At 48.5% G+C, this 24,717-nt stretch overlaps 1 protein-coding gene across 2 annotated transcripts; it reads right to left on the reverse strand.

Annotated features, from left to right (window-relative positions):
* Positions 1-218: 218 nt before the first annotated feature.
* LCK (LCK proto-oncogene, Src family tyrosine kinase) lies at positions 219-24,348 on the reverse strand. 2 transcript variants are annotated; one of them, XM_038531235.1, is made up of 13 exons: positions 24,191-24,348; positions 8,930-9,039; positions 8,583-8,664; positions 8,297-8,387; positions 7,630-7,728; positions 7,398-7,501; positions 7,074-7,223; positions 6,621-6,773; positions 6,293-6,472; positions 4,070-4,146; positions 3,824-3,977; positions 3,611-3,742; positions 219-856 (listed from the first exon to the last, which is right to left on the reverse strand). In XM_038531235.1, exons 2-13 carry the CDS (start codon positions 9,032-9,034, stop codon positions 654-656), a joined length of 1,530 nt encoding a protein of 509 aa, XP_038387163.1. In that variant the 5' UTR covers positions 9,035-9,039; positions 24,191-24,348; the 3' UTR covers positions 219-653. The 2 variants fall into 2 exon arrangements, with proteins under 2 accessions (XP_038387163.1, XP_038387164.1); XM_038531236.1 differs by lacking the exon at positions 24,191-24,348 and having other exon boundaries at positions 8,930-9,260.
* Positions 24,349-24,717: the final 369 nt, after the last annotated feature.

Genomic DNA, 24,717 nt, shown 5'->3' on the forward strand with positions numbered 1-24,717 from the left:
ATAAGTAAAAAAAAAAAAAAAAAGACAAAGAACCCATTCAGCAAACTGTAGGAGTTTCCTTTTGGAACCCCAAATCAACAGAACTGGAAAAAGCTCAGACATCCCCCCTCATCCCATCTTTCACCCCAATTCAGAGTGACTTATTTTCCGTCTTCTGAACCCCTACTCCCCCCTCCCAAGGAAGAGGAGATGGGAGTGGAGAACTGAGAGATATACAGTCCTCATCAAAAGAGTCATTTATTGAGCTCCTAATGTGTGCCAGGCACCAAGGAGGAGCACACAGAGGTATCAAATAAGGCCCCAGCCTCAAGGAACTTCTTGATGGAAAGGGAAAAGGGGGCAGACAGAAGCTGGTGTCAATCACAGGTGTCTCTCTTCTCTCTGGTGGTCTTAGGAAGTAGAAGGGCCCATAAGGGGACAACTTGAACAGGTGTCCAAGACATATATACACATGCCACACATCTATAGGACACATGCAGAGCCCATACAACTATAGAACCCCTGTATAAGACACAAGAAGTGTACGTGCCACCGTGGGTGGAATTCACACACAGAGTCCAGATGTGCATAGGCTACATGGGTATGACACAAGAACTGATTCTCCCCCAGCCAGGTTTGCTAGATGGAGGGAAGAGTCCAGGCCCCTAAGTCTCTCAGGGCTGGGGCTGGTACTGGCCCTCTGTGGCTGTGAAGAAGTCCTCCAGCACACTACGCAGGTAGTCAAAGGTTGGCCGATCCTCTGGGCGCTCCTTCCAACACAGCATCATGAGTTGGTATAGCTCCTCTGGACAGTTGTCAGGTCGCACCATGCGGTAGCCTCGTTCCAGGTTCTGAATCACCTCAGGATTGGTCATCCCTAGAGGTTGATGGGTTCAGAAACAGTATCAAGGGTCCAGGCTTTGGAAACCCACAGCAGAGGTGATGCTCAGAATATTTAACTGGTACCATGTGAGCACCAATCCAAAAGGATCTTGGTCTTCATCAGTAGTAAGACCATATACTAGGGCACCTGGGTGGCTTAGTGGTTAAGCTCAGGTCGTGATCCTGGAGTCCTAGGATTGAGTCCCACATTGGGCTCCTCGCAGGGAGCCTGCTTCTCCCTCTGCCTATGTCTCTGCCTCTCTCTGTGTCTTTCATGAATAAATAAATAAAATGTTAAAAAAAAAAGTAAGACCATATACTTCAGGTACCTGCCAAATGTCAGTCATGCCACTGGAGTGTCTGCTATGGCTCAAGCACTCAATAACACCTATATGTTCACTGTGAGACCTTGGGTAAGCCATGTCTCCTCTTTGAGCCTCAGTTTTCTCATCTGGAAAATGGATTAAACAGTATCTCCAACCTTATACAGCTGTTATGAAAATTGAATGAGACACTACATATATGGCACCAAGTATAGTGCCTGGAGAGGAGATGCTTCATGAAAAATATCTGTGATTATTATGATTTGGTGGGAAAGATGAGGTGGTCAGGGCTCAGGGCAGTATGGGAGCCACAGACAGCACAGTGGTGAAGCTTCTTGGGTTTGGGGACCAGGCACATGAGATGCTGCATCAAGAAGCCAGATGGGTCCTGGACCTCAGCAGAGCAGACCCTGCATAAGGTAGATTCACCAGGCACCTTCATGACCCAGATTAAATAATTTCAGGATATCCCTTAAAATCAGGATATTAGAGGACACAGACAAGGGAACTAAATGCCCATGGCTAGAGCCAAGGGTGCAAAGTCATAGTCTGCACCCAAACTAAATATAGCCCATAGACATACTTTGGTTTGACCCCTATAGTGTTATCTATCTATCATCTATCTATTTATTCTAAGTAGGCTCCATACCCAGCATGGAGCCCAATGCAGGGCTTGAACTCAAGACCCAAGATCAAGACCTGAGCTGAGATCAAGAGTTGGACACTTAATCAACTGAGCCACCCAAATGCCCCCCTCTTCAATGTTTTTAAATAATTTGAATCAATCATCAATATTTGGATATAGGCAAATTTTCCTAAAATTCCAAGTTTTGGCTTCTCTTAAAAAAGAAAATATCTATTTTGGGGGTTCCTATCTATATCTTAGTAGCAACCATCGTTTTTTTTTTTTTTTTTTTTAAGTAGCAACCATCTTCTGAATAGAGGCAAGTTCACCCAGGTCCCCATTATTCCCCATTGTCTCTCTGACCCTGAAGCCATGTGTCAGTTGCCAATTATCATCATGCTTTCAATGCTTTCTTTTTTAAAAATTATTATTAATTTTAAGTGGGCTCCATGCCCAATGTGGGGCTTGAACTATGACCAATGGATCACAAGTTGCATATAATACTGACTAAACCAGCTAGGTGCTCCATGCTTTTTTTTTTTTTTTTCCTAACAGAGAGATTCTTTATGGGTTTACCTCTATGGGCACAGTGGAGGAGCAGTAATGACCCTTGGCAGGCTGACTAAAGTTCTAGTCCTCGTGCTGCCCTTGGACTCTGGTGGGGCCAATCCCAGGCAGAGAAGGCCTTAAGGCTCTCACCTGGTTCTAAAGTAACTTTACCTAGCTTTGCCCAGTGGCAGTATCATAGCCAATGAGGTTTATCCGAGGTGTGATTATTGCTAAGGTGCCGTTACCTTCCTAGGAGCAAAGTTCTATATATACTGCTCTGGTGATGTGAGAAGCTTCAACAAATCTGCTCCATGACCTCTCTACTCTGTCTTTGTGTCCTATTTCCTTTCCCTAGAGTGTCCTAGAAGTTCCTTTCAAAAAATTCCATCCATCTGGGCTGAATTCAGGGGTAAAGGACTCTGTCCAGAGACTGGAGGAAGGGATGGGAGAGGGTAGGAATTAGTTTATATGTCTCTCACATTCTTTAGATGGTGAGTTTCAGAGGGAAGGCAAGTCAGTGTTTAGTGAGTACCCACTAGAAGTCAAGATCTTTCACAGTCTTGTTTGTTCATATCAGGAAACTGGGGCTCAGAGAGGTAAAGTCACTTGCCCAAAGTGATGATTAATAATAAAACCTAGTGGCACCTGGGTGGCTCAGTCTGTGAAGTGTCTGACTCTTGATTTTGGCACAGGCCATGATCTCAGGGTCGCGAGATTGAGCCCCATGCTCAGAGGGGAGTCTGCTTGAGATTCTCTCTCCTTCTCCCTCTCCCCTCCAACCCTGCTCTCTTTCTTTCTCTGAAATAAATAAATCTTTTAAAAATAATAATAATAAAACCTAACACTCTTGAGTGCTTTGTATGGACCAGGTACTGTTCTAATCTCATAATTTACAGATGGGGAAAGAAAGAGTGATCTGATCAAACCCAAACAGAAAGTTAGCATCAGTGGCAGATCTGGTAATAAAGGCAGGCCTTTTGCCTCCCTAGCCAGATCCTCTTCTACCATCCTAGGCTGCCCATGTCAAAAGTAAAGAGCTGGGATTATTGAAGGAGGAAGGAATTTGAGACAGAGATGGAAGCCAGCCCTGGGAAATGTAGCACCTGACTGGGCATGCTGGAGTCCTGCGTGAATACAGGAAAAGCAGCTAGAAAGATTCAGAATCTGAATCAGGGACAGATGAAGTGAGTGGACAGACACAGATTTGCTGCTCTTCCCCATCACTCTTTCAGTTCCTGCCCTTGGCCCTGACCTGGGTAAGGGATGCGGCCATGGGTGACAATCTCTGTCAGCAGGATCCCAAAAGACCACACGTCCGACTTGATGGTGAATGTCCCGTAGTTAATGGCTTCTGGTGCTGTCCACTTAATGGGAAACTTGGCTCCTGCAGGGAGGCAATGAGGTCACCTGGGTCTGCTTGGCCAGACCCTACAGCCCCCAGACTTCCCTTATATCCCACACCTACCCTCCCTTGCTGTGTACTCGTTGTCCTCGATGAGGCGTGCCAGGCCAAAGTCTGCGATCTTGCAGCTCAGGGTGTCAGACACCAGGATATTGGCAGCCCTCAGGTCACGGTGGATATAATTCCGCTCTTCAATGAATGCCATGCCCTCTGCAATCTGCAGGCCAGGTAAGAGGTCAGCAGTCCTGGGCCAGACATCCTCACCCCAGTGGGCTATGTGCATGCCCAGCCCCTCCCCAATCTGCTTACTTGGGCTGCCATGTCCAAGAGTTTGTTGATAGTCAGCTTGATGCCTGGGGGGGTCTTGAGGAAATCCACCAGGCTCCCTGCAAGTGAAAGCAAAAGTTGCTGACTCAAGCTGCTCTTGGCAGAAAGCTCTCAGACCCTCCTCCCCTAACTGGCTATCTAGAAGCTCTCTGACAAGTGGAAGAAAGAATAATAAGGGGTGAGAATGGAGAAGGGTGCATTTAGGGTGAGGATGCCCAGGATATATAAAGTCTTTTCCTGGGGACTAGGATGGAGCATGCTTGGAGAAGTCTGTAAGCTTCTTGTCACCAATACGGTAGAGCCCAAACTCCTTAGCCAGGTGTCCAAAGCCCTGCATAGGCCATATTGTAGTTTCTTCTCATTCCCCCACTCCTGCCTCTTAACCCACCCTAGACAATTTTGAGATTTTTTTTTCCACATAGACCACTGGGCTCTCACCCCAAGTTTCTTTGTCCCATCTCTGCCTGCTAAAAATTCTACTTTTCTTTCTTTCATGGCCCAGCTAGATTATTCCTCTATGAAGCTTCTCTAGATGTTACCAGGTCTAATAAACTGCATCATAATCTACATTCCCCATGGCATGCTGGAATTTTTTCCTGTACAAAGACTCTGGTTTTCCTGGGGTTTGTGCCACATAACTAAAATGAACTTTTCCTGAAATCTGGAACCTTGTTTTGTCCATTCATACTAAAAGTGCCCAGCCCAAAGTAAGCAGTGATAAATGTGTGCTGAGTGTATTGAATGGAGTATGGAAAGAGGTGCCTGGGGACCTGGGAGGCCATATCTGGTAGCAGAGGATGACTAGGAGAGAAGACCAGGAATGGGAGTTGCTAGAATGGAGCTAGTGACTGCTAGCCCTTCTCAAGAGGTTAGAACCCTGTGTAGGGACGCCTGGGTGGCTCAGAGGTTTAGTGCCTGCCTGCCTTTGGCCCAGGGTGTGATCCTGGAGTCCCAGGATCAAGTTGCACATCGGGCTCCTTGCATGGAGCCTGCTTCTGTCTCTGCCTCTCTCTCTGTGTCTCTCATGAATAAATAAATAAAATCTTAAAAAAAAAAAAAAACCTATGTAAAGGCATTAGCCTAAGTATCCCCACTACAAGTGCTGAATTAGTTGCCAAAGATAAAATGGTCCCCCAGACACAGGCAATATGTGGGCATGTACTGCCATTCCTGCACTGGGGCCATGGCAGATGCTTCTGATCAATCCCAGCACTCATTTCCAATGAGCCTCAGCATCCTCAACACAGAACTCCAAGCAGCTACCAACTGAAGTTGGCCCACATGGTAAAACCTTTTGCTACTACCAGAATCCATTAGCCAATTAAGAGCTTTTTTCCCTTTCTGAAAGAGGGACAGATCTTATACCCCCCAAAAAATCAGAACCAGATGACAAGAACAAACTTACTGAGCAGTTAATATATTGAAGACATTATTTTAACTGCTCTATAGACACTGACTCTTTCATCCTCACGAAGGCCCTATGAGAAAGTTACTACAGTAGTATTATCACCATTTCACAGATGAAGAAACCATAGCAGAGAGCAGTGAAGTGATTGGCCCAAGGCCACACAATTGTGAAGGCAAGATTCTAACACAGGCAGTCAGATTCTAGAGTCCTTAATGATTATTCTGAATTCTTTCTAGAACGGTGAGACTGTTCTAGATTTCTGATGTTATACTTGGGGAAAACGAGCACCAGTAATGGGACAGACTTGGCCTGTGTCACACAGCAAATCAGTGACAAAGCAAGGCCTAGAAACTTCTATCCATCTTCTTAGGGACTCTCAATCTGCCCAAGGGAGGGCAAGGAGCCCACCTAGAACTGAAAAAGAGAGATTTGAGGCAGATCTGACCTCCCAAGAGTCAGGGTCAAAAGGAATAAAGAAACGTGGCAAGAGATCCACATTTGAAATCAAGCATCCCAAGATCAAGGTAGGGCTTTGAAAAAGGCAAACAAGACTCCAGGTCAGGGAAGATGAGAAGTGAAAGCTATTCCAGAGCCTGCCACCTTACGCTGGGCTCCCAGACAGGCTCCGACACCACACTCTCTTCCCATCCCTGGTGTGGTGGTGAGTCTTTAGGGGCCCGGGAAAACTAGAACTCTTGGTGCTAAACCAGGCGAAAAGGTAGATCTCCTCCATCTTCTACCAGGGGCAGAGGGGATGACAACGCCCCCCAGCGGTCGATCACAGTGGCGGCACCCACCGTTCTCCATGTATTCCGTGATGATGTAGATGGGCTCCTGGGTGACCACCGCATAGAGCCGGACCAGCCTCTGGTGCTGCAGCTGCTTCATGAGATTAGCCTCGGCCAGGAAGGCGTCAGGGGACATGCTGCCCTGCTTCAGGCTCTTCACTGCCACCTTTGTGTGCCCGTTGTAGTACCCTGAGGAGGGGAGGGATTGGGGAATCACTCGGAGCCCTAGCACCCAGAGCCAGGTGGCTGCCAGAACCAGGACGTTGTCAGGCCCTCACGACCTCAGCGGACGCGTCCCCATCCCCTCTTCCCCGCAGCCCCGGAGGGCCTCACTCACCCATCCACACCTCCCCGAACTGGCCGGCCCCTAGCCGCTCCACCAGCTTCAGCGTCTCCCTGGGAACCTCCCACTCATCCTCCCACCAAGGCTTCTGGGGCTTCTGGGTCTGGCAGGGGCGACTCAACCGCGTGCACAGCCCGTCCGAAGAATCTGTGAGCACAAGCGAGGGGGTTAGGGCCGTCAATACGGTGGACTCGGGTGTCCCCATCAGTCCCCACTGGGCCAAGTCCCCGTCCCCAGGGGAAATGGACTGGTAGGGGGTGTGTGGGCCTGTCACCCGACACCCGGGCTATCGGGTACCGCAGCTCACCCACTGCGAGTAACGAGTAACGAGGAAGCATACGGAGATGGGTGGAGGGTACCCTGAGAGGGGCTTAGGGAAGGCAGGCTGGTAGGGCACGGGTGAAAGAGCCTCAGGGGCACGTGTGAGGGGCTCCCGCTGGGGCTCACTGGTGTAATGGCGGACCAGCTCGTGCAGGCCAGGGAAGGTGATGCGAGGGGAGATGTAGAAGCCGCCTTTGTCCAGGTTACGGATCTTGTAATGTTTCACCACCTCTCCCTGGTTCTGGTCGAAGTCCCGCACAGACAATGAAAACGATCCTGGACGAAAGAATGGGTGAACGAATGCAAGAGCGGGGGAAGGCAGCCTCCTGCGAGGGGCGACCCTGGCCCGCGTCCCTTCCCTGGGACCGCCTGGCCCCCACCCCCGCCCCGAGGCCCCGCCCCGAGGCCCCGCCCCGAGGCCCCGCCCCGAGGCCCCGCCCCGCCGCTCACCCGCGGTGCTCTCGCTCTCCCGAATCAGGAAGGAGCCGTGGGTGTTCCCGGGCGCCAGGAGCTGCCGTTCCGCGTCCTTGCGGCTCAGGTTCTTGAAGAACCAGCTGCACAAGGCAGAAGCGAAGGCCGTCGTCTGTTTGGCCTGTTCCTCCTCCATCGCCCTCAAGCATCCACCGCCAGCCTAGCACCCCGCCTCTGCTCCCACCCTTCGCCACGAGGAGTGCCCACTTACGGTTCGGGCTCCAGGCTGTTCGCTTTGGCCACGAAATTGAAAGGGATGAAGCCTTCCTGGCCCGTGGTCAAGGACTGCGCCTTCCACCACTCACCGTTCCTGTGCGACAGAGGCAGTCAGTGGGGTCGGCTTGGCCTTGGATTCGGCTGGAAACCTTCAGAGCCCCCAGTTACGCCATGCCACCCCACCCTCCAGCTCAGCACTCTGGAGCCTCCCATTTTGTCCCAAAGGCGCCCTCTGCAAGCCCGTCAGGGACCGCGGTACCGGGGATCCCGGCTCCCTCCCAGAGATCGCGGTACCGGGGATCCCAGCCCCCCCCCAGGGACCGCGGTACCGGGGATCCCGGCTCCCCCTTCCCCAGGGACCGCGGTACCGGGGACCCCGGCTCCCCCTTCCCCAGGGACCGCGGTACCGGGGATCCCAGCTCCACCCCCCCAGGGACCGCGGTACCGGGGATCCCGGCTCCCCCTTCCCCAGGGACCGCGGTACCGGGGACCCCGGCTCCCCCTTCCCCAGGGACCGCGGTACCGGGGATCCCAGCTCCACCCCCCCAGGGACCGCGGTCCTGGGAATCACTGCTCCGTCCCAGGGACCGCGGTCCTGGGGAATCACTGCTCGGTCCCTTGCTCCCGTCGGGCAAGGATGGTGGTGCGGAGGGGGAACTCACCGCTCCAGGATACGGAGCTGTTCACCCTTCTCGAAACCCAAGTCTCCATCGTGAGAGGGCTCATAGCTGTGCAGAGCGATAACCAGGTTGTCTGGAAAGACAGGAGATGTCAGGGAGAACTAGCTTGGACTGTGCTGGCAGTACAGAGTTTAGGAGTTCCAGGGCAGCAGAGACGGGGGGCAAGAGAGGCAAGACAGGAATAGAGAGTGGATACGGAGATGGAGGTGGACAGCCAAGGATCTATCCCTGGCCCTTAACTTTCAGGCCCTTCTGGTTGTGAGGTCACCTTGCAGTGGTGAGGCTGGGGGATTGGAGCCTTCATAGATAACCAGTGGATCCCGCACGTCAGAGCCATTCCGCATGGGCAGCTGTGGGGTGAGGTTCAAAAGTGGGGTCAGAGAACAAGAGACCTGAGTCAGATCCTAGCTCCCCTTCCCACTTCTCCAGCTTGCCTGGATCTTATCCCTGCATTTGCCAACTACTTTGGAGAGTCCCTTCTCCTATCTGGTCCTCCTTTCCTTTCTGTTTTCTATGGTCAGAGGGCCACTCTTTTTTCAGTGATGATCCATTTCTTTCTCCTGGCTGGTATACTCCACCCATCTCCCTCACCAAGTCCCCCATCTTGCCTCTTACCGTGGCCTTGCCATCCAGTGGGACTATGGGGTAATGGCAGTTTTCACATACATCGATGTTTTCCATCCAGTCATCTTCAGGGTTTGAGCTGCAGCTACAGCCCATGGTCCCTGGGTGAATGGAGAGGGGGCTGAAGGGGCTCCCCCAAGATCTACGTCCCCAACATCAGACATCCTAAGACCTGCCCTGGGAATTTCCAGAAGTACCTGAGATTGTCAGGCCTCCCAACCCCCATTCACCAGCCACAGAAAAGCTGAAATGGGTCTGGTGGTGCAGGGCCAGGCCAGGTCAGTGGGAGCTCCCTACTGTTGCTCCCTCTGAACCCCCAGGCCACAAGTAGAGTCACACATGGGCCCCCACTGAACCCTAGGCCCCGCCCTCCCACCTGGGATGGGCAAACCGCCGCAGATACCTTTGTTAGCCTAGTTGCCCACTTCCTGCCTCTCCCCCACCCCTGTCTCTCCTCCCATCCCCCATGTTAGAGGACTACCTACTAGAGATCATACACACTTTCCCAGGCTCTGGGGGAGCCCTAAATTTGGTACTCCCCTACCAGAGAAGTGTGTGTGCCCTACCTTCTAATTACAACTCCCCTCTCTGGCCAAGGAAGCAGAGTAAGAGGTTCCTGCTCTGTAATGTCAGAGGTCAGGCCCCAGCCTCCCCCAGAACAAGTCTCTTTCAGAGAGTTCTCATTCTCACCAGCTGAAAACCCTTCAGTGATGCTATTGGCCATAACTTTTTTATTTGTTTGCTTAAGCAGTGGAAACTTTCTGTCAGCTGAAAATCAAGCAGAACCTCACAGATAAAGCAGGTAAAAATGAGGCTGTTCTGCCTGAAACAGAGTGGAGATGTCATTGTGAAGCCCCTCAGACTCCTGAGACCCCTCCTGCCCTAGGGCTGCTCCTCCGGACTTCTTAGAAAGCACTAGTCCTCAGATACAATTCAATTTACCATTCAAGACCCCCTTTTTAAGTAGGCTCCACGCTAGGCACAGTTCCAATGGCTCCAACGTGAGCCTTAAACACCACCATGAGATCAAGACTGGAGCCAAGATCAAGAGTTAGATGCCTAACCGGCGGAGCCACCCAGGTGCCCCATGACCCCTAAAAATATTTATTGGGGAGCCTCGGTGACTCGGTTAAATTTCTGCCTTCGGCTGAGGTCTTGATCTTGGGGTCCTGGGATGGAGCACCCACCCACCTCGCCCCATGCCCACTTGGGCTCCCTGCTCAGCGGGGAGTCAGCTTCTCCCTCTGCCCTCTCCCAATCATGCTCTCTTTCCTCTTTACTGCTCATAAACAATAAATAAAATCTTTAAAAATAAAATAATAAAAAATAAAGATCTATTTATTCATTCTGGAGAGAGAGCTCACACCCAGGTGGCAGACAGAGAAGGAGAGGCAAGAATCCCAAATAGACCCCCTACCAAGCTCAGAGCCCTCCAGGGCTCAACCCCACAACCCTGAGATCACTACCGGTGCTGAAACCGAGAGTCGGCCGCTCAATCGACAGAGCCACACAGGCATTCCCCCACAAACCTTTATTTATTTTTTATAGATTTTATTTATTCATGAGAGACAGAGAGAGAAAGGCAGAGACACAGGCAGAGGGAGAAGCAGGGTCCATGCAGGGAGCCTGATGTGAGACTCGATCCCAGGACTCCAGGATCACGCCCTGGGCCAAAGGCAGACACTCAACCGCTGAGCCACTGAGGCGTCCCAACACACGAGGCTTAAATATCAAGACCAAATCTACCTCCACACTCAATTCTGCTACACACACATGCATACACTCATACACTCACACACACTCATAGAGCCTTTATTCTGAGCTACCATTGCCTTTCCCAAACACCCCATACTATTTTCTTACTCCATGCCTTTGCACACGTGGTTCCCTTGCCTTGAATGTTTTCTTGTCCGCTTACTGAACTAACTCAACCTTTAAGGCTCAGCTCAAATATTACCTGTTCTGTGAAGCCCTCCAAATACCCTGCTCCTGCAACACTCAGGCGCAGTCGTCCCCTTAGCACTGAGTGCTGTGACTAGACTGATTTATAGGTCAGTCCCACTGATTTTCCCATCCCTTTAATGAGATGGGAGGGGGTTCATCCAGAACAGAAGTGTTTTTTTTTTTTTTTAAGATTTTATTTATTCATGAGAGAGGCAGAGACATAGGCAGAGGGAGAAGCAGGCTCCATGCAAGGAGCCCCATGTGAGACTCGATCCCAAGACTCCAGGATCACGCTCTGAGCCGAAGGCAGATGCTCAACTGCTGAGCCACCCAGGTGTCCCCTAACTTCTGATTTTAGATGAGCAAATGGAGGCCCAAAGGGCTGCTTTAAGGAGGCCTGGGTGGTGCAATCAGTTGAGCAACTGACATTTGGTTTTGGTTCAGGGCCAATCTTGCTGTTATGAGATTGAGCCTTGTGTCGGGCTCCCCACTCAGCACAGTCTGCTTGAGTCTTTTCTTTCTCTCCTTCTCTTCCTCCCCCAATCTCTCAAATGAATTAATAAATAAATATTGGGGTTTTTTGAAGATTTTATTTATTTATTTGATGCAGGGAGGGGCAGAGTGAGAGGGAGAAGCAGGTTCCCTGCTGAGCAGGGAACCCCATGTGGGGCTTGATCCCAGGACCCTGAGATCCTCACCTGAGCTAAATTAAATAATTTTTTAAATTAAATATATCTTAAAATAAATAAACTCATATTGGATGCCTGAGTTGCTTAGTCAATTGAATATCTGATTCTTGGTTTCAGCTCACATCATGGTCTCAGGGTCGTGAGATCAAGGCTCCCCCACGCCTGCCCTTGGGCTCTGCCCTCAGTAGGGAACCAGCTTGGAACTCTCTCTCTCTCTCCTTCTGTCCCTCCCTTGGCTCAGGCATGCTTTCTTTGTAAAATAAATAAATCTTTTAAAAAGTTAAACTCACACAACCTATTTGGGACAGAACAAAGTCAGAGAAGCTAATCCATGCTGGAATCAAGTGAAAGTGGGGAGTAGTGGAGATATTTTGGTTTGCAGGACTGAAGGACACATGTCAATTATATCTTAAGAAAGAAAAAAGACTCAAGGACAGGCCTCAGAGTCAGAGAGACCTAAGTTCTAGCCCCTATTCTGACACTTACTGTATGGCTTTGCTGAAATTGTTCTTCCTTTTCCTTTCCTGTCTAATGGGGATAATCATCCCTTTCTCATAAGTTTACACAAATGTTAGCTTAGTTAAATTTTAAAAAAGATTTTATTTATTTATTCATGAGAGATACACAGAGAGAGGCAGAGACACAGGCAGAGGGGAAGCAGGCTCCATGCAGGGAGCCCGATGTGGGGCTCGATCCCAGGACTCTGGGATCACACCCTGAGCCAGAGGCAGAGACGCTCAACCGCTGAGCCACCCAGGCATCCCATTAGCTTAGTTTAGAGCTTAGAAAGACTTCCACCACTGCTCATTCAGTCCTCCCAGCACCTACTTTGGAGGGTGGAAGAATGGGATTGATAAATAATCCTTCTTGCTAGAAACTCATGTTTCTTAATTTTTTTTAAAGATTTTATTTATTTATTCATGAGAGACACACAGAGAGAGGCAGAAACATAGGCAGAGGGAGAAACAGGTTCTGTGCAGGGAGCCTGATGTTGGACTTGATTCTAGGACCTGGGGATCACACCCTGAGGCAAAGGCAGACACTCAACCACTGGACCAGCCAGGCACCCTTGAAACTCATGTTTCTTAAACTGAAATACTCAGAACCCTTCATGAGTACCAGGAGTCATGGGTGTGCATCTTCCCAGAACATGAATGTTATCTGACCTTACTCATATAGTTAAGCATAGATCTATTATGGAGGGAAATGCAAAATGTACACGGATGGAATTTTATTTTTTATTATTATTTTTTAAGATTTTATTTATTTATTTACGAGAGACAGAGAGAGAGAGGCAGAGACACAGGCAGAGGGAGAAGCAGGCTCCATGTAGGGAGCCCAACGTGGGCCTCGATCCAGGATCTCCAAGATCAGGCCCTGGGCGGAAGGCGGCGCCAAACCGCTGAGCCACCCAGGGTGCCCACAGATGGAATTTTAGGCCAAATCAAGAGACTTTCAAGGAAAAGGGTACAATTCACTCTCCTCCCTACTGTTAAGAATCCTGGAGTGTGGGGGAAAGACATTTGAGAAATCCTGCTCAACCAGCCATTTATGGCTGCAAGTGGCTTATTTTTTTAAATATTTTAATCTATTTATTTATTTACTTATTTGAGACAGGGAGAGAGAGAGTGAGCAAGGGAGGAGCAGAAGGAGAGGGACAAGCCAACTCTTTGCTCAGGGTGGAGCATGGCTTGGGGCTCAATCCCAGGACCCTGAGATCATGACCTGAGCCAAAATTAAGAATAGGACGCTTAACTGACTGAGCCACCCAGGCATCCCTGCAAATGGCTTTTTTATTTTAAAATTTATTTATTTATGATAAACATAGAGAGAGAGGCAGAGACACAGGAGGAGGGAGAAGCAGGCTCCATGCCGGGAGCCTGACATGGGACTCGATCCCAGGACTCCAGGATCGCGCCCTGGGCCAAAGGCAGGCGCTAAACCGCTGAGCCACTCAGGGATCCCCTGCAAATGGCTTTTTGACAGCTAATTTTATTATGGTTAGGGACTAATGAGCAGCAAAAGCCTCCAGAGAAGCACTGATAACAATCTGGAAGCAGCCTAAGATGAACTATCTAGTGAGGTCTTGAGCATCCTGTTTGTGACACTCAAGTGGGCCTTGGAAGATCACAGACTGGTGGTACTGCAGAGAGAATGCCAACATTAGATGGAATTGGACTTAGATCTGTAAGGTCCCTTCCAGGCTAACATTCTCAAAGGTTGCAGCAAAGAGTAAGAGAGAGATGAGAAAAGTTTAGAGTTGAGGTAATGGGATGAATATGAATACAGCAGTGAGGAGAGGCCAGGGGAAGGGCCAGAAGGAAGCTAGGCTGCAGATCACAGGGCTGGAAGCTGGTACTGGGTCATGCGGGGGCAGGGGGCTGGAGGACCGCACAGGGAAGAACCCCAAGGCATAGAGCCAGGAACCAGGACAGCATGAAGACAAGACCTATGTCCTGGACCTGTGTCTGGGCCTACCAGAGAAGACCTGATGTCCCTAAAGACTAGGGCCAGGAATGAGGAAAATGTCAAGCTGTGCCTTGATTAAGCCAAAAGGAACTCTAACTCTTCTGGGAATCTGACCCCTAGTGTTTCCTCTGTGGCTTGCTGTGTATTCCTGGAGCTGTCCAACTGCAGGGAGTGGATGTATCCTGCCCTCTACAAAAGCGTGAGTTGTAGAGTGTAGGGCCTGGCAGTAGTCATGAGACCCTAGGCTCCGCCAATACCAGAGATGATTTTGCTCAATGGCTCCCAGCTACTGGACGCTCCATGCTCCTGGGAGGCACCAGGTTATTTCAGTATTGCAAAACCTGAAGGAAAATTATACTATAATTTGTGAAGGTTTGACAAATTATATTATTGTTTCTTCAGTGCATACTTGATGAAGTCTCTGATTAAAATTTGAATTAGGAAACATGAAAATAGGGATCCCTGGGTGGCGCAGCGGTTTAGCGCCTGCCTTTGGCCCAGGGCGCGATCCTGGAGACCCGGGATCGAATCCCATGTCGGGCTCCCGATGCATGGAGCCTGCTTCTCCCTCTGCCTATGTCTCTGCCTCTCTCTCTCTCTCTCTGTGACTATCATAAAAAAATAAAAATTAGAAAAAAAAAGGAAACATGAAAATGAGGGGCCCTTGAGTGCTCAGTCAGTTAAGGATCTGCCTTCAGCTTGGGTCATGATTCCAGGGTCCTGGGATTGAGCCCTGCATCAGGCTCCCTGCTCAGTGGGGAGCCTGCTTCTCCCTCACCCTCTGCCTGGCTCCCCCTGCTTGTGCTTGCTGTCTCCCTTTCTCTCTGTCAAATAAATAAAATATTTAAAAAGAAAGAGAGAAAACATGAAAATGAGTACCTAAGTAAAATAGTTTAGTAGGCAAAAACTTCAAAATCATGGGACCCATGACCAAGGCGGGTAGGGAGTACAACAGAGAAAGGGCCATGGAGTCTGAGAGGGAAGAGTTTAGAAACACAAGAGTACTTTACCAGCCTTGTTTTAAAGATCAGAGAGTTTACATGAGAGCACAGGAGGGCTCTAGGCAGCAGCACAATACAAATCAGGTCCCTGCCTCCTTTTGGGGGGTTTTCTCCTCTACTCTTCACTCCCTGGGAAGTCTAAAAGGGGAGGGTGGAGGATCCTGAGAGGTCTTGGAGGAAACAGGGCAGGGAGGCAGGGTAGGGAGCCACTCTTCATCAAAAATTTGATCATTGTGCTGTTGACAAAGGCCTTTTTCTCCAAGAAAATTCTCCTTCCACCTGGAATGCATGTTTCTAAGTGTACATTTACCTGACTGGTGAAAGCAGCTCTGTGTATATGAAGGCACATGATTCAGTGAGCATCCTGCTTTTGTGTGCATACCTGTGGATTTGTCCCAGGCTGTGGGTGTAGATGGATGTGTAACAGAATGAGACTATGTATGGTTTGTGCCTGTCCCTATATAATTGTGAGGTCATGTACTGATACATCTATCTATACAAAATGTGGGTCCCCTCCTTCTGGTCTTAGTTTGACAGAGATTACTGGGGAGCCAAAGCAATCTAACCAGGTTAATAAATGAGGTCAGTAAAAAGAAAATAAAAAATAAAGCTTAATATAAATGTCTCATTGTCAGGGCTGTCTGAGTGGCTCAATCGGCTTAGGTCATGATCGCGGGGTCCTGGGATCAAGCCCCCGTGGGTAGGCTCCCTGCTCAGCGGGGAGTCTGCTTCTCCCTTTCCCTATGCCCATCCTCCCTACTCATTCTCTCTCACTCTCTCTCAAATAGATAAATAAAATATTTTAAAAATTAGTTAATGCTCATTGTTTGAAAGGAAGAAAAAGCAGATCCAGAGAATCTTCAGGGTTCTCAGAACCAGCAACGAGGGCAGATTCTGGGGTGACTGAAACAGGACGTTCTCTTCTCCTAACTCAGAATTCAAGGTCAATAGCAGGAATTTTATAGATCTAGACCTCCTCTGACCAGGGTCTATACTGTTCTTGGTCAAATTCAAAGCTGCCCATGGTCCACAGAGTACTCTGTGCCAATTATAAAAAGAACCACTCCTCCCTGGGATTTCAAACTTGGAGAGTGGAGGAGACCTCACTCCCCACCCCTTCATGCCCTTCAGCATAGCACCAAACACAAGAGTGGCCCTGTTCACTGTGTAGAACTGACCAAAAATCCCAGGCTATGTGCAGCTCCTGGACTGGATTGTCTGAACCCAGACCTGTTTAGGATTCATATCACCATGAGTTCTGAGTTTTGCCAACCCATTTACTTTTATCAACTCCATAGACATTATCTCACTCGGCTGGGCCTAGAATGTGTTCTGTCCCCTTAAAAAGGGGGAGGGGGCAGCTCTGGTGGCTCAGCGGTTTAGCGCCGCCTTAAGCCCGGGGCATGATCCTGGAGACCCTGGATCGGGTCCCACATCAGGCTCCCTGCATGGAGCCTGTTTCTCCCTCTGCCTGTGTCTCTGCCTCTCTCTCTGTGTGTGTCTCTCATGAATAAATAAATAAAATCTTTAAAAAAAAAAAAAAGGGGGGGGGGGCCCGCAACATTTTTCCTTCTCTACACTATAAACCTATTCACGTATTGAACATTCTGTCCATAGTGTGTGCAGGTTTCTTGCCGGGGTTTCTTAGTCAAGTGGCTATATTATGGCAGACCATTGTGGTTCTCTGGGCCACTTTGTGGCAAAATCTGTCAGGAATCACTTAAAACACTTTCTTGGCCTTTTTCTTTGGCGGAGATTTGGTTATTAGCAAAGTTGTATATGTTCAATGAAAAGCCTTGGCTATAGAGGCCCACCCAGTTCCTTCACCACAGTACTCAAGAATCAAGATTGGTGGGCATGGTAAGTAATTTCTAATGGTTAAAAGAGGGTGCCTGGGTGGCTCAATGATTGAGCATCCACCTTTGGCTCTGGTCCTGATCCCTGGATCCTAGGATCAAGTCCCAAATCAGGCTCCCTACGGGGAGCCTGCTTCTCCCTCTGCCTTTATGTCTCTTCCTCTCTGTGTGTGTATCTCATGAATAAATAAATAAAATCTTTAAAAATAAAATAAAATAAAATAAAATAAAACAAAAGAAGGATGTGTCCTGAGTTCCCTCCTTTTTGATGTGTTCCTTTGTGATATAACACCCTTTGTTTCTTATCCATAAAGAACAAAAAGATAAGTTTCTCTTAAATGCAAGCAAGAGCTGGAAGTGGCTTGACCATAAGACTGATTCTATTAATTATTGCCATAAATATGGGCTACAGAGCAATGATTCTATATATCAAAGCTGGTATTTGGGTGCCTGGGTGGCTCAGTGGTTGAGCATCTGCCTTTGGTTCAGGTCATAATCCCGAGATCCTGGGATCAAGTCCCACGTCAGGCTCCCCGTGGGGAGCATGCTTCTCCTCTGTCTGTGTCTCTGCCTCTCTCTGCCTCTCTCTGTCTCTCTTGAATAAATAAACAAAAATAAAAAAAATAAAGTTGCTCTTTTTGGTAGAGGCCCTCCAACTAGTAACTTGTACGTACCTAGAAATCCCTTTCAGCGAGTCTACTCCCTGTGTACCTCTCTGAACATTTTGTGACATAAGGGTTTTATCAGGATGGATGGAGCTTACTTTTTTTTTTAAGATTTAATTTATTTATTCATAAGAGAGAGAGAGAGAGAGAGAGGCAAACACAGGCAGAGGGAGAAGCAGGCTCCACGCAGGGAGCCTGACATGGGACTCCATTCTGGGTCTCCAGGATCAGGTCCTGGGCCGAAGGCGGCGCTAACCGCTGAGCCACCTGGGCTGCCTGGAGCCTTACTTACAGCTTGACAAACCATGCTGTTTTATTAGTCTTTGGGAGTCTGCAGGTCATAGAGTCTCAGCTTACCGTATCCATGTCATAGTGATGCACAGTCAATCCCAAAGCCTCCTAGTCACTCACTGGCAGAGGGCCTCTGGGCAGGTTACTAAACCTTTTGGAGCCTCTCTCTATTTCTTCATCAGCAAAATGGGAATTAAAGTGGGACCTGTGTGTAGGGCTGTTGTAAGCATTACATGTGAGATACAGATGATCCCATAAAGTGCTTATCATGTGCTCGGCACATAGTAAAACTAAATAAATGTGAATACGGTTGACACTTGAATAACACAAGTTTTCACTGTGTGGCTCCTCTTATACTGGATATTTTACGGTAGAGTACTATGAATACATTTTTCTTCCTTGTGATTTTCTTTGTCTTTCCTTTTTTCTTTTCTTTTTTTTTAAGATTTTGTTTTTATGTAGTTTCTACACCCAACATGGGGCTTGAACCTATAACCCCAAGATCAAGAGCACGTGCTCTACTGACTGAGCCAGCCAAATACTCCATCTTCGTCAAGATTTTCTTTTCTTTTCTTTCTTTTTTTTTATAATTTTAAAAAATATTTTATTTGTTTATTTATGAGAGACACAGAGAGAAAGGCAGAGACATAGGCAGAGGGAGAAGCAGGCTCCTTGCAGGGAGCCCAATGCAGACTTGATCCCTGCATCCGGGATCACGCTCTGATCCAAAGGCAGATGCTCAACTGCTGAGTCACCCAGGCATCCCATTTTTTTTTTTTTTTAAGATTCTATTTATTTGAGAGAGAGAGGGAGAGACAGACAGAGATAGTGAGAGAGAGCACAAGCAGGGAGGAGAGTGAGAAGCAGGCTCCCTGCTGAACAGGGAGCCTGACATGGGGCTCAATTCCAGGACCCCAGGATCACTGCCTGAGCCAAAGGCAGACATCTTACCGACTGAGCCACCCGGGTGCCCTTTCCTCATGATTTTTTTTTTTTAAGATTTTATTTATTTATTCACGAGAGACATAGAGAGAGGGACAGAGACATAGGCAGAGGGATAAGCAGGCTCCCTGTGGGGACTCCAATGTGGGACTCAATCCCAGGACCTGGGGATCACACCCTGAGCAGAAGGCATGTGCTCAATCACTGAGCCACCCAGGTGCCTCCCCCATGATTTTCTTAACATTTTCTTTTCTCTAGCTTACTCTACTGTAAGGATATAGTATATAAGACATATACAAAATATTTGTTAAACAACTATTTACATTATCAATAAGGCTCTGGTAATAGTACGCTATTAGTAAAATTTGGGGGGGAATCAAAGTTATACGTGGATTTTTGAGCCCATTAATAGTCAACACCTCTAAACCCTCACGTTGATCAAGGATCAACTGTAGTTAAAGCTTCTGGGCAGTCAAAGGTTATATGTGGATTTTCAACTACATGCGGTCAGAACACAAACCCCACTATTGTTTAAAGGTCAACTCTGTTACTGAGGCTAGCATGAGCATATCATTACACCAGCCTTGAACATTTTCTAGTCTAAATCCTAACATTAGCTATTATCAATAATTTTCATTTTCATTTCATTTTCTTTTTAAAAAATATTTTATTTTTATTTATTCATGAGAGACAGAGAGAGGCAGAGGCATAGACAAAAGAAGAAGTAGGCTCCTCACGTGGGGAGCCTGATGTGGGACTTGATCCCAGGACCCCGGGTTCATGATCTGAGCCAAAGGCAGACGATCAATCACTGAGCCACTCAGGTGCCCTCATTTCATTTTCCTTTGTGATTTTGGGCACTTCCACAAACCACCTTTTCACCTTTAATATATTTACCTAAAATGGAAACTTCACTGCTATAAATGGAAAACCAGTATTACCAGCCATAGATAGAAATCAATATACATTATAAAAAACACATAATATCATATGTTAATTCACATTCATTACCCCCTAAAATGACTCCACATCAGAAGTACACAGGATATTTTGGGAAATGCTGCAGTGTGAGACAGAATTTTGGGCTTAGACCTCTGTTAGTGGGTTGGAAGAGGCACAATTTTCTTAAATGGCCAGTCTACTGACAAAAATTTAATGGGTACCTCTATGTGCCAGGCTCTGATCTAGTGCTGGAGACACAGAGGTGAGCAGATAGAGAGGTTCTTGTCCATTTAACCCTGCTCTCTCTGACAGAGGTGAGTGAGTGCCCCTCTAGCAGGTCACTCCATTTTCATAGGAGGCCATAGGCCTGTCTTCAGCTCAGTGATTGGTAATGTCTATGGCTCACGACACTGGCAACATAAAACAGCAATACTTGTCAGGAAGTAGCATTGCAAAATCACCACCACTACCCATTTACCAAGTTGACATTTAGCTAAAATCACTGAAAATGAGGTCGATCTCCGTATATTGACCTGGAAAGATATCCCAGACATAACATGGCAAGCTAAAAACCAAAAAAACAAAAAATATGGCAAGCAAGTTACAAAACAGAATGTAGAATAGAAGCCTATTTGCATTTAAATATGTGTATATATATATATATATAGGGGATTCTTTTTTTTTTTTTCTTATAAGGTATTCTTTTAAGCCAGGATCTGTGCTAAGCTTTTATTTGCATGTTTTCATGTAATTCTCATTATAATCCTATGACGTGACGTAAAGGCTATTATTATACCCATTTTACACATGCAAAAACTGAGGCACAAACAGCGTAAAGCTATTTGTGTGAGGCCTCATAACAAACAAATAAGTGGCGGAGTAGTGAGCTGAACCTTGGTCTACTTGCCTCCAGAGACTAAGCTTTGAACCACTACCCTTTTCAGCAGCTGTTCATAGGAAAATCTGGAAGAATGCACACCAAATCGTTCTCAGTGAACACATCCCAGAAGTGAAATCAGAGGGGGCTGCTTTTTTATATTTCTTTTTATGCCTCTGTACTGTTTGAGTTTTTAACGACAGCCATGTGCTAATTTTGTAATTGAAAAACAAAAAACAACAAACCACCGCCAACGCAGAAACTCTGCCAAGAGACACAATCATTTGAGGAGATTCACTGCATAGCCTACCCTTCCATTCTTCTCCTTGTCTCAAAGGTAGGCGTGGAATGGGTCATCCAGGAAAAAAGGGTTCTGTGTCCAAAGTAGTTTGGGAAACGCTAAGTTAGACAGAATGGATCAGGCCCCTTCTCTGGGGGAACTCTCAGAGTGCTAACAAGCTGACTTGGACTGAGAAGTTAATATGGGCCAGTCTGTAGCTGAGGCCATGTTGATTTGGCCCCAGAATGATTCTCTTTCCAGGTGCCTCATGGAACTGGTATTCTTCAGAACAAGCATTGGAAGGGCACCTGGGTGGCTCAGTCGGTTGGGCATCTGCCTTTGGCTCAGGTCATGATCTCTAGTCCTGGGATCAAGCCCCGGATCCAGGCTTACTGCTCAGCGGGGAGTCTACTTCTCTCTCTCTCTCTCCCTCTCTCTCTGCCCCTCCTCGCTGTTCGTTCTCTCTCAAATAAATTAATAAAATCTTAAAAAAAGAAAAAAAGAGGGATCCCTGGGTGGCGCAGCGGTTTGGCGCCTGCCTTTGGCCCGGGGCGCGATCCTGGAGACCCTGGATCGAATCCCACATCGGGCTCCCAGTGCATGGAGCCTGCTTCTCCCTCTGCCTGTGTCTCTGCCTCTCTCTCTCTCTCTCATGAATAAATAAATAAAATCTTTATTAAAAAAAAAAAAAAAAAAAAAAAAAAAAAAGAAAAAAAGAGCAAGCGTTGGAAATGCAGCGCCAGCTACATTAAAGCCAACACCAAAGTTTGTTATTGGAGGCCACCTCTCTGGATGGTATGTTGGTCCTCCCGGCCCCCATCCCACCCCCACCCCCAGCTCCCCTCAGCATTGCTTTCACTGAACTGAGCTTGGCCTTGAAGTCACCGACCTGTGGGGGTGTGTATAGATTTGTTAAGATCCAGTGTATGTTGTGTGTATAGAACCTGCTTCTGCCTCTGCCCATTCGTGCACACATATATTTTCTGGTGATATGTCTCGTGTTTGGGATAGGGTGAGTGTGAAGTTGTGTGTGGGGAACTCTCATCTAACGCTGAGCAGACTCTGTGGCTCAGCTTAGAGTTCTCACTCCTACTAAACACAGGAAACAAGCTTATTTGCAAAGCCACACCACAAGTGTGAGGGAATGGTGGTGCACTGGCCAGCCAAGGTGCTGAATAGGTGTAATTCTGGGTGTGAACAGTCTTCCCTTTGGTGCACTATTTACAGGGGAGGGACTACCTAACCTCTGTTAAGTACCTACAATGTGTCAGGTACAACCCAGGGCATGTCACAGGTCCCCACAAGCATTCTGTAAGGGAGAGATTTATTATTGCCTCTTCACAGATTAGTGATCTGGAGTTGGGAGTCTGGAGGATGAAGTCAATATTGTTCAGGGAAATGCCAGGACCAAAACTGTATCTGGGTTGGCCTAACCCTGAAACCCATGTTCTTTGCACTATACCATGTCCATTAACTGTCTGGTGTTTGGTCTTGCTCTATTCTCTTGCTTCTCAAGAAACAGAAACCAAGGACAGTGCCCTTGGCTATGTCATAACCTCTTTCCAAAATGGGCCTTTGTCCTTCTCAGAACTGTGTTGACTTCCAGGGAGCCTTCCAGATCACCTGAGGGAAGGCTGTTCTCTGAGAACCTCACCTTTTTCTCTTGCCCATCACTTGGTCCTTAACCCTTTGAGGAGAACCTCTGTCCCTGAGCCATGAAGGCAAGGGACCCTGAGTAATCTATCAGCACATGCTGGATGAGAGAGGTGCAAGTCCAGGGTGTAGATGAGCCCCTCTGAAGCACAGGGAGGGTTCCCACAAAAGGCTACCAGCCTTGGACTTGGGGACAAGAGAAAGGCTGGGATACGCTGCTGACTAGGTGGAAACTATGTGTCAAAAAAATTCCAATGGTGGAGGGTAGGGTGAGGGAAACCTGGAAAGTCTGGCTCACATGGGGATGCCCCCCATAAACTGAAGGTTCAGAAGAAAGTGAGGGGGTGGGCAGGTAGCTGACTATGCCTTCCTGGGCCTCCACTTCCCAGGGGTTTGAAGCAGCAATCAGTAGGACCAACTGGTCCTACACATGCAGTGGGGGGTAGGGGTGAAACCAGAGGAAGGGGGTGGGCATCCCATGACACTCAGCAGGGGCAGGAATGGCAACTTTCCAGATGGAAATGCAGACGTTCTCTGCCCAGGGCCAACTGCACCCCAGTCTCGGATAAAAATAGCCCTTCCTCTGCTCTTCCCTTCCCATTCTCTGTCCTTCGACTCCCTGACCTCCAGTCAGACACTTCCGCCCTGGAGGCCCATCCCAGATGATAAACATACCCTCACGTATCCAGCAGCTTCCGAAGAAGACACCTCTGCCTCTCCAGCGCTGCTGGTCACTGAGGCTAAAATCACTTCTCACGTGTCCATCCGGATGTTCCGAGGGATTCCTCTCTCTCTCTCTCTCAATCTCACTCTGTCTCTCTCAGACGATTCCTGTCCCTGGGGTCTGCCCCAGCAATCAACAGGATTCCTGGGTCCCCTGACTCAAGCCTATCACCCTGCCCCATGGGTGGGGGGTAGTACTAGCCTAGGCCACCACCCTCTCCCAGAGACTGACCCTGCCACTGCCTTGCTGAGTACTGTGGGGAGGGAGGTCTTGCCTTCTCTGGGCCTCAAGATGTTCACCCATCATCGGATCAGGGGCTGAACTTAGGGATCTTTCTTTCTTTCTTTCTTTCTTTCTTTCTTTCTTTCTTTCTTTCTTTCTTTCTTTCTTTCTTCTTTCTTTCTTTCTTTCTTCTTCAATATTTTATTTATTTATTTATTTATTTATTTATTTATTTATTTGAGAGCGAGAGTGAGTGAGCATGAGTGGGGTTAGGGGCAGAGGGAGAGGGGGAAGCAGACTCCTTGCTGACAGAGGAGCCCAATGTGGGGTTCGATCCCAGGACCCTGAGATGATGACCTGAGCTGAAGGCAGACACTTAACCAACTGAGCCACCCAGGTGCCCTTGAACTCAGGGATTTCTGAGGCCTTTTTAAAATACCTGACAGTCCATGTGCCAGATCTCTAAGAAAATGCTCCCAGTGAGGTAGGGACCAGTGACTGACGGTGTGGCAGGGGCAAGAGGTGATCCAGCTGAACTGTATGAGGCCCACCTGACCTCTAGCAAGATTTTTCTATTCCCCAGCCTGTAGGGCTGCTGGATGCCCAGGGAGCCCAGCCCCATGCCCATGCCCAGGTGTAGCCCCCACTGTCAGGCTCCCAGCACAGCCCTGAGACCCCTGTTCCCAGTGTTCCTTACCTGCCCGGCCCGGGAGCCCTCTGGTCCCATTCACATGGTCCTCCTGGCTTGGCCTGGCTGCTTACACACGGTTTTGGCTCCCCTTGCTAAGGTGGCCACCGTCTGTCTTAGCGCGCCCACGTCCCACCCTGACTTCCTGCCTCCTTCTGAGGGCTCCGCAGCCAACCGGGCCCCAGCAGCCCAACCACAAGCCTCCGGCACCCCAAGCTTCCTGCTGTTAGAGCCCCCCACTCCTCAGCCCCTGGGGGTCCTAACCATCTCCAGGCCCTCCTGAGGGTGGCACTTGGAGCTGAAGAGAGGACACTTGATGGAACCTCCCTCCTGCCCCCCAGGGAGCACCTGGACAAGAGAGTCAAGGGCAGCCTTTATACCCCAGTGAGCAAAGGGTGAGCAGACACACACTTAGCTTTCAGTGAAAGGCGAGTGGCACAGCTGTCACAGTCTGAGAGCTGAGTGAACGTTTCATTGCAGTCTAGAGATGGCAAAGGTGACCCCATTTCCAAGTCAGAGGAGAGAACACTAGCCCT

Source organism: Canis lupus, chromosome 2 (assembly GCF_011100685.1).
Source record: "Canis lupus familiaris isolate Mischka breed German Shepherd chromosome 2, alternate assembly UU_Cfam_GSD_1.0, whole genome shotgun sequence".
Taxonomy (NCBI): Eukaryota; Metazoa; Chordata; class Mammalia; order Carnivora; family Canidae; genus Canis; species Canis lupus.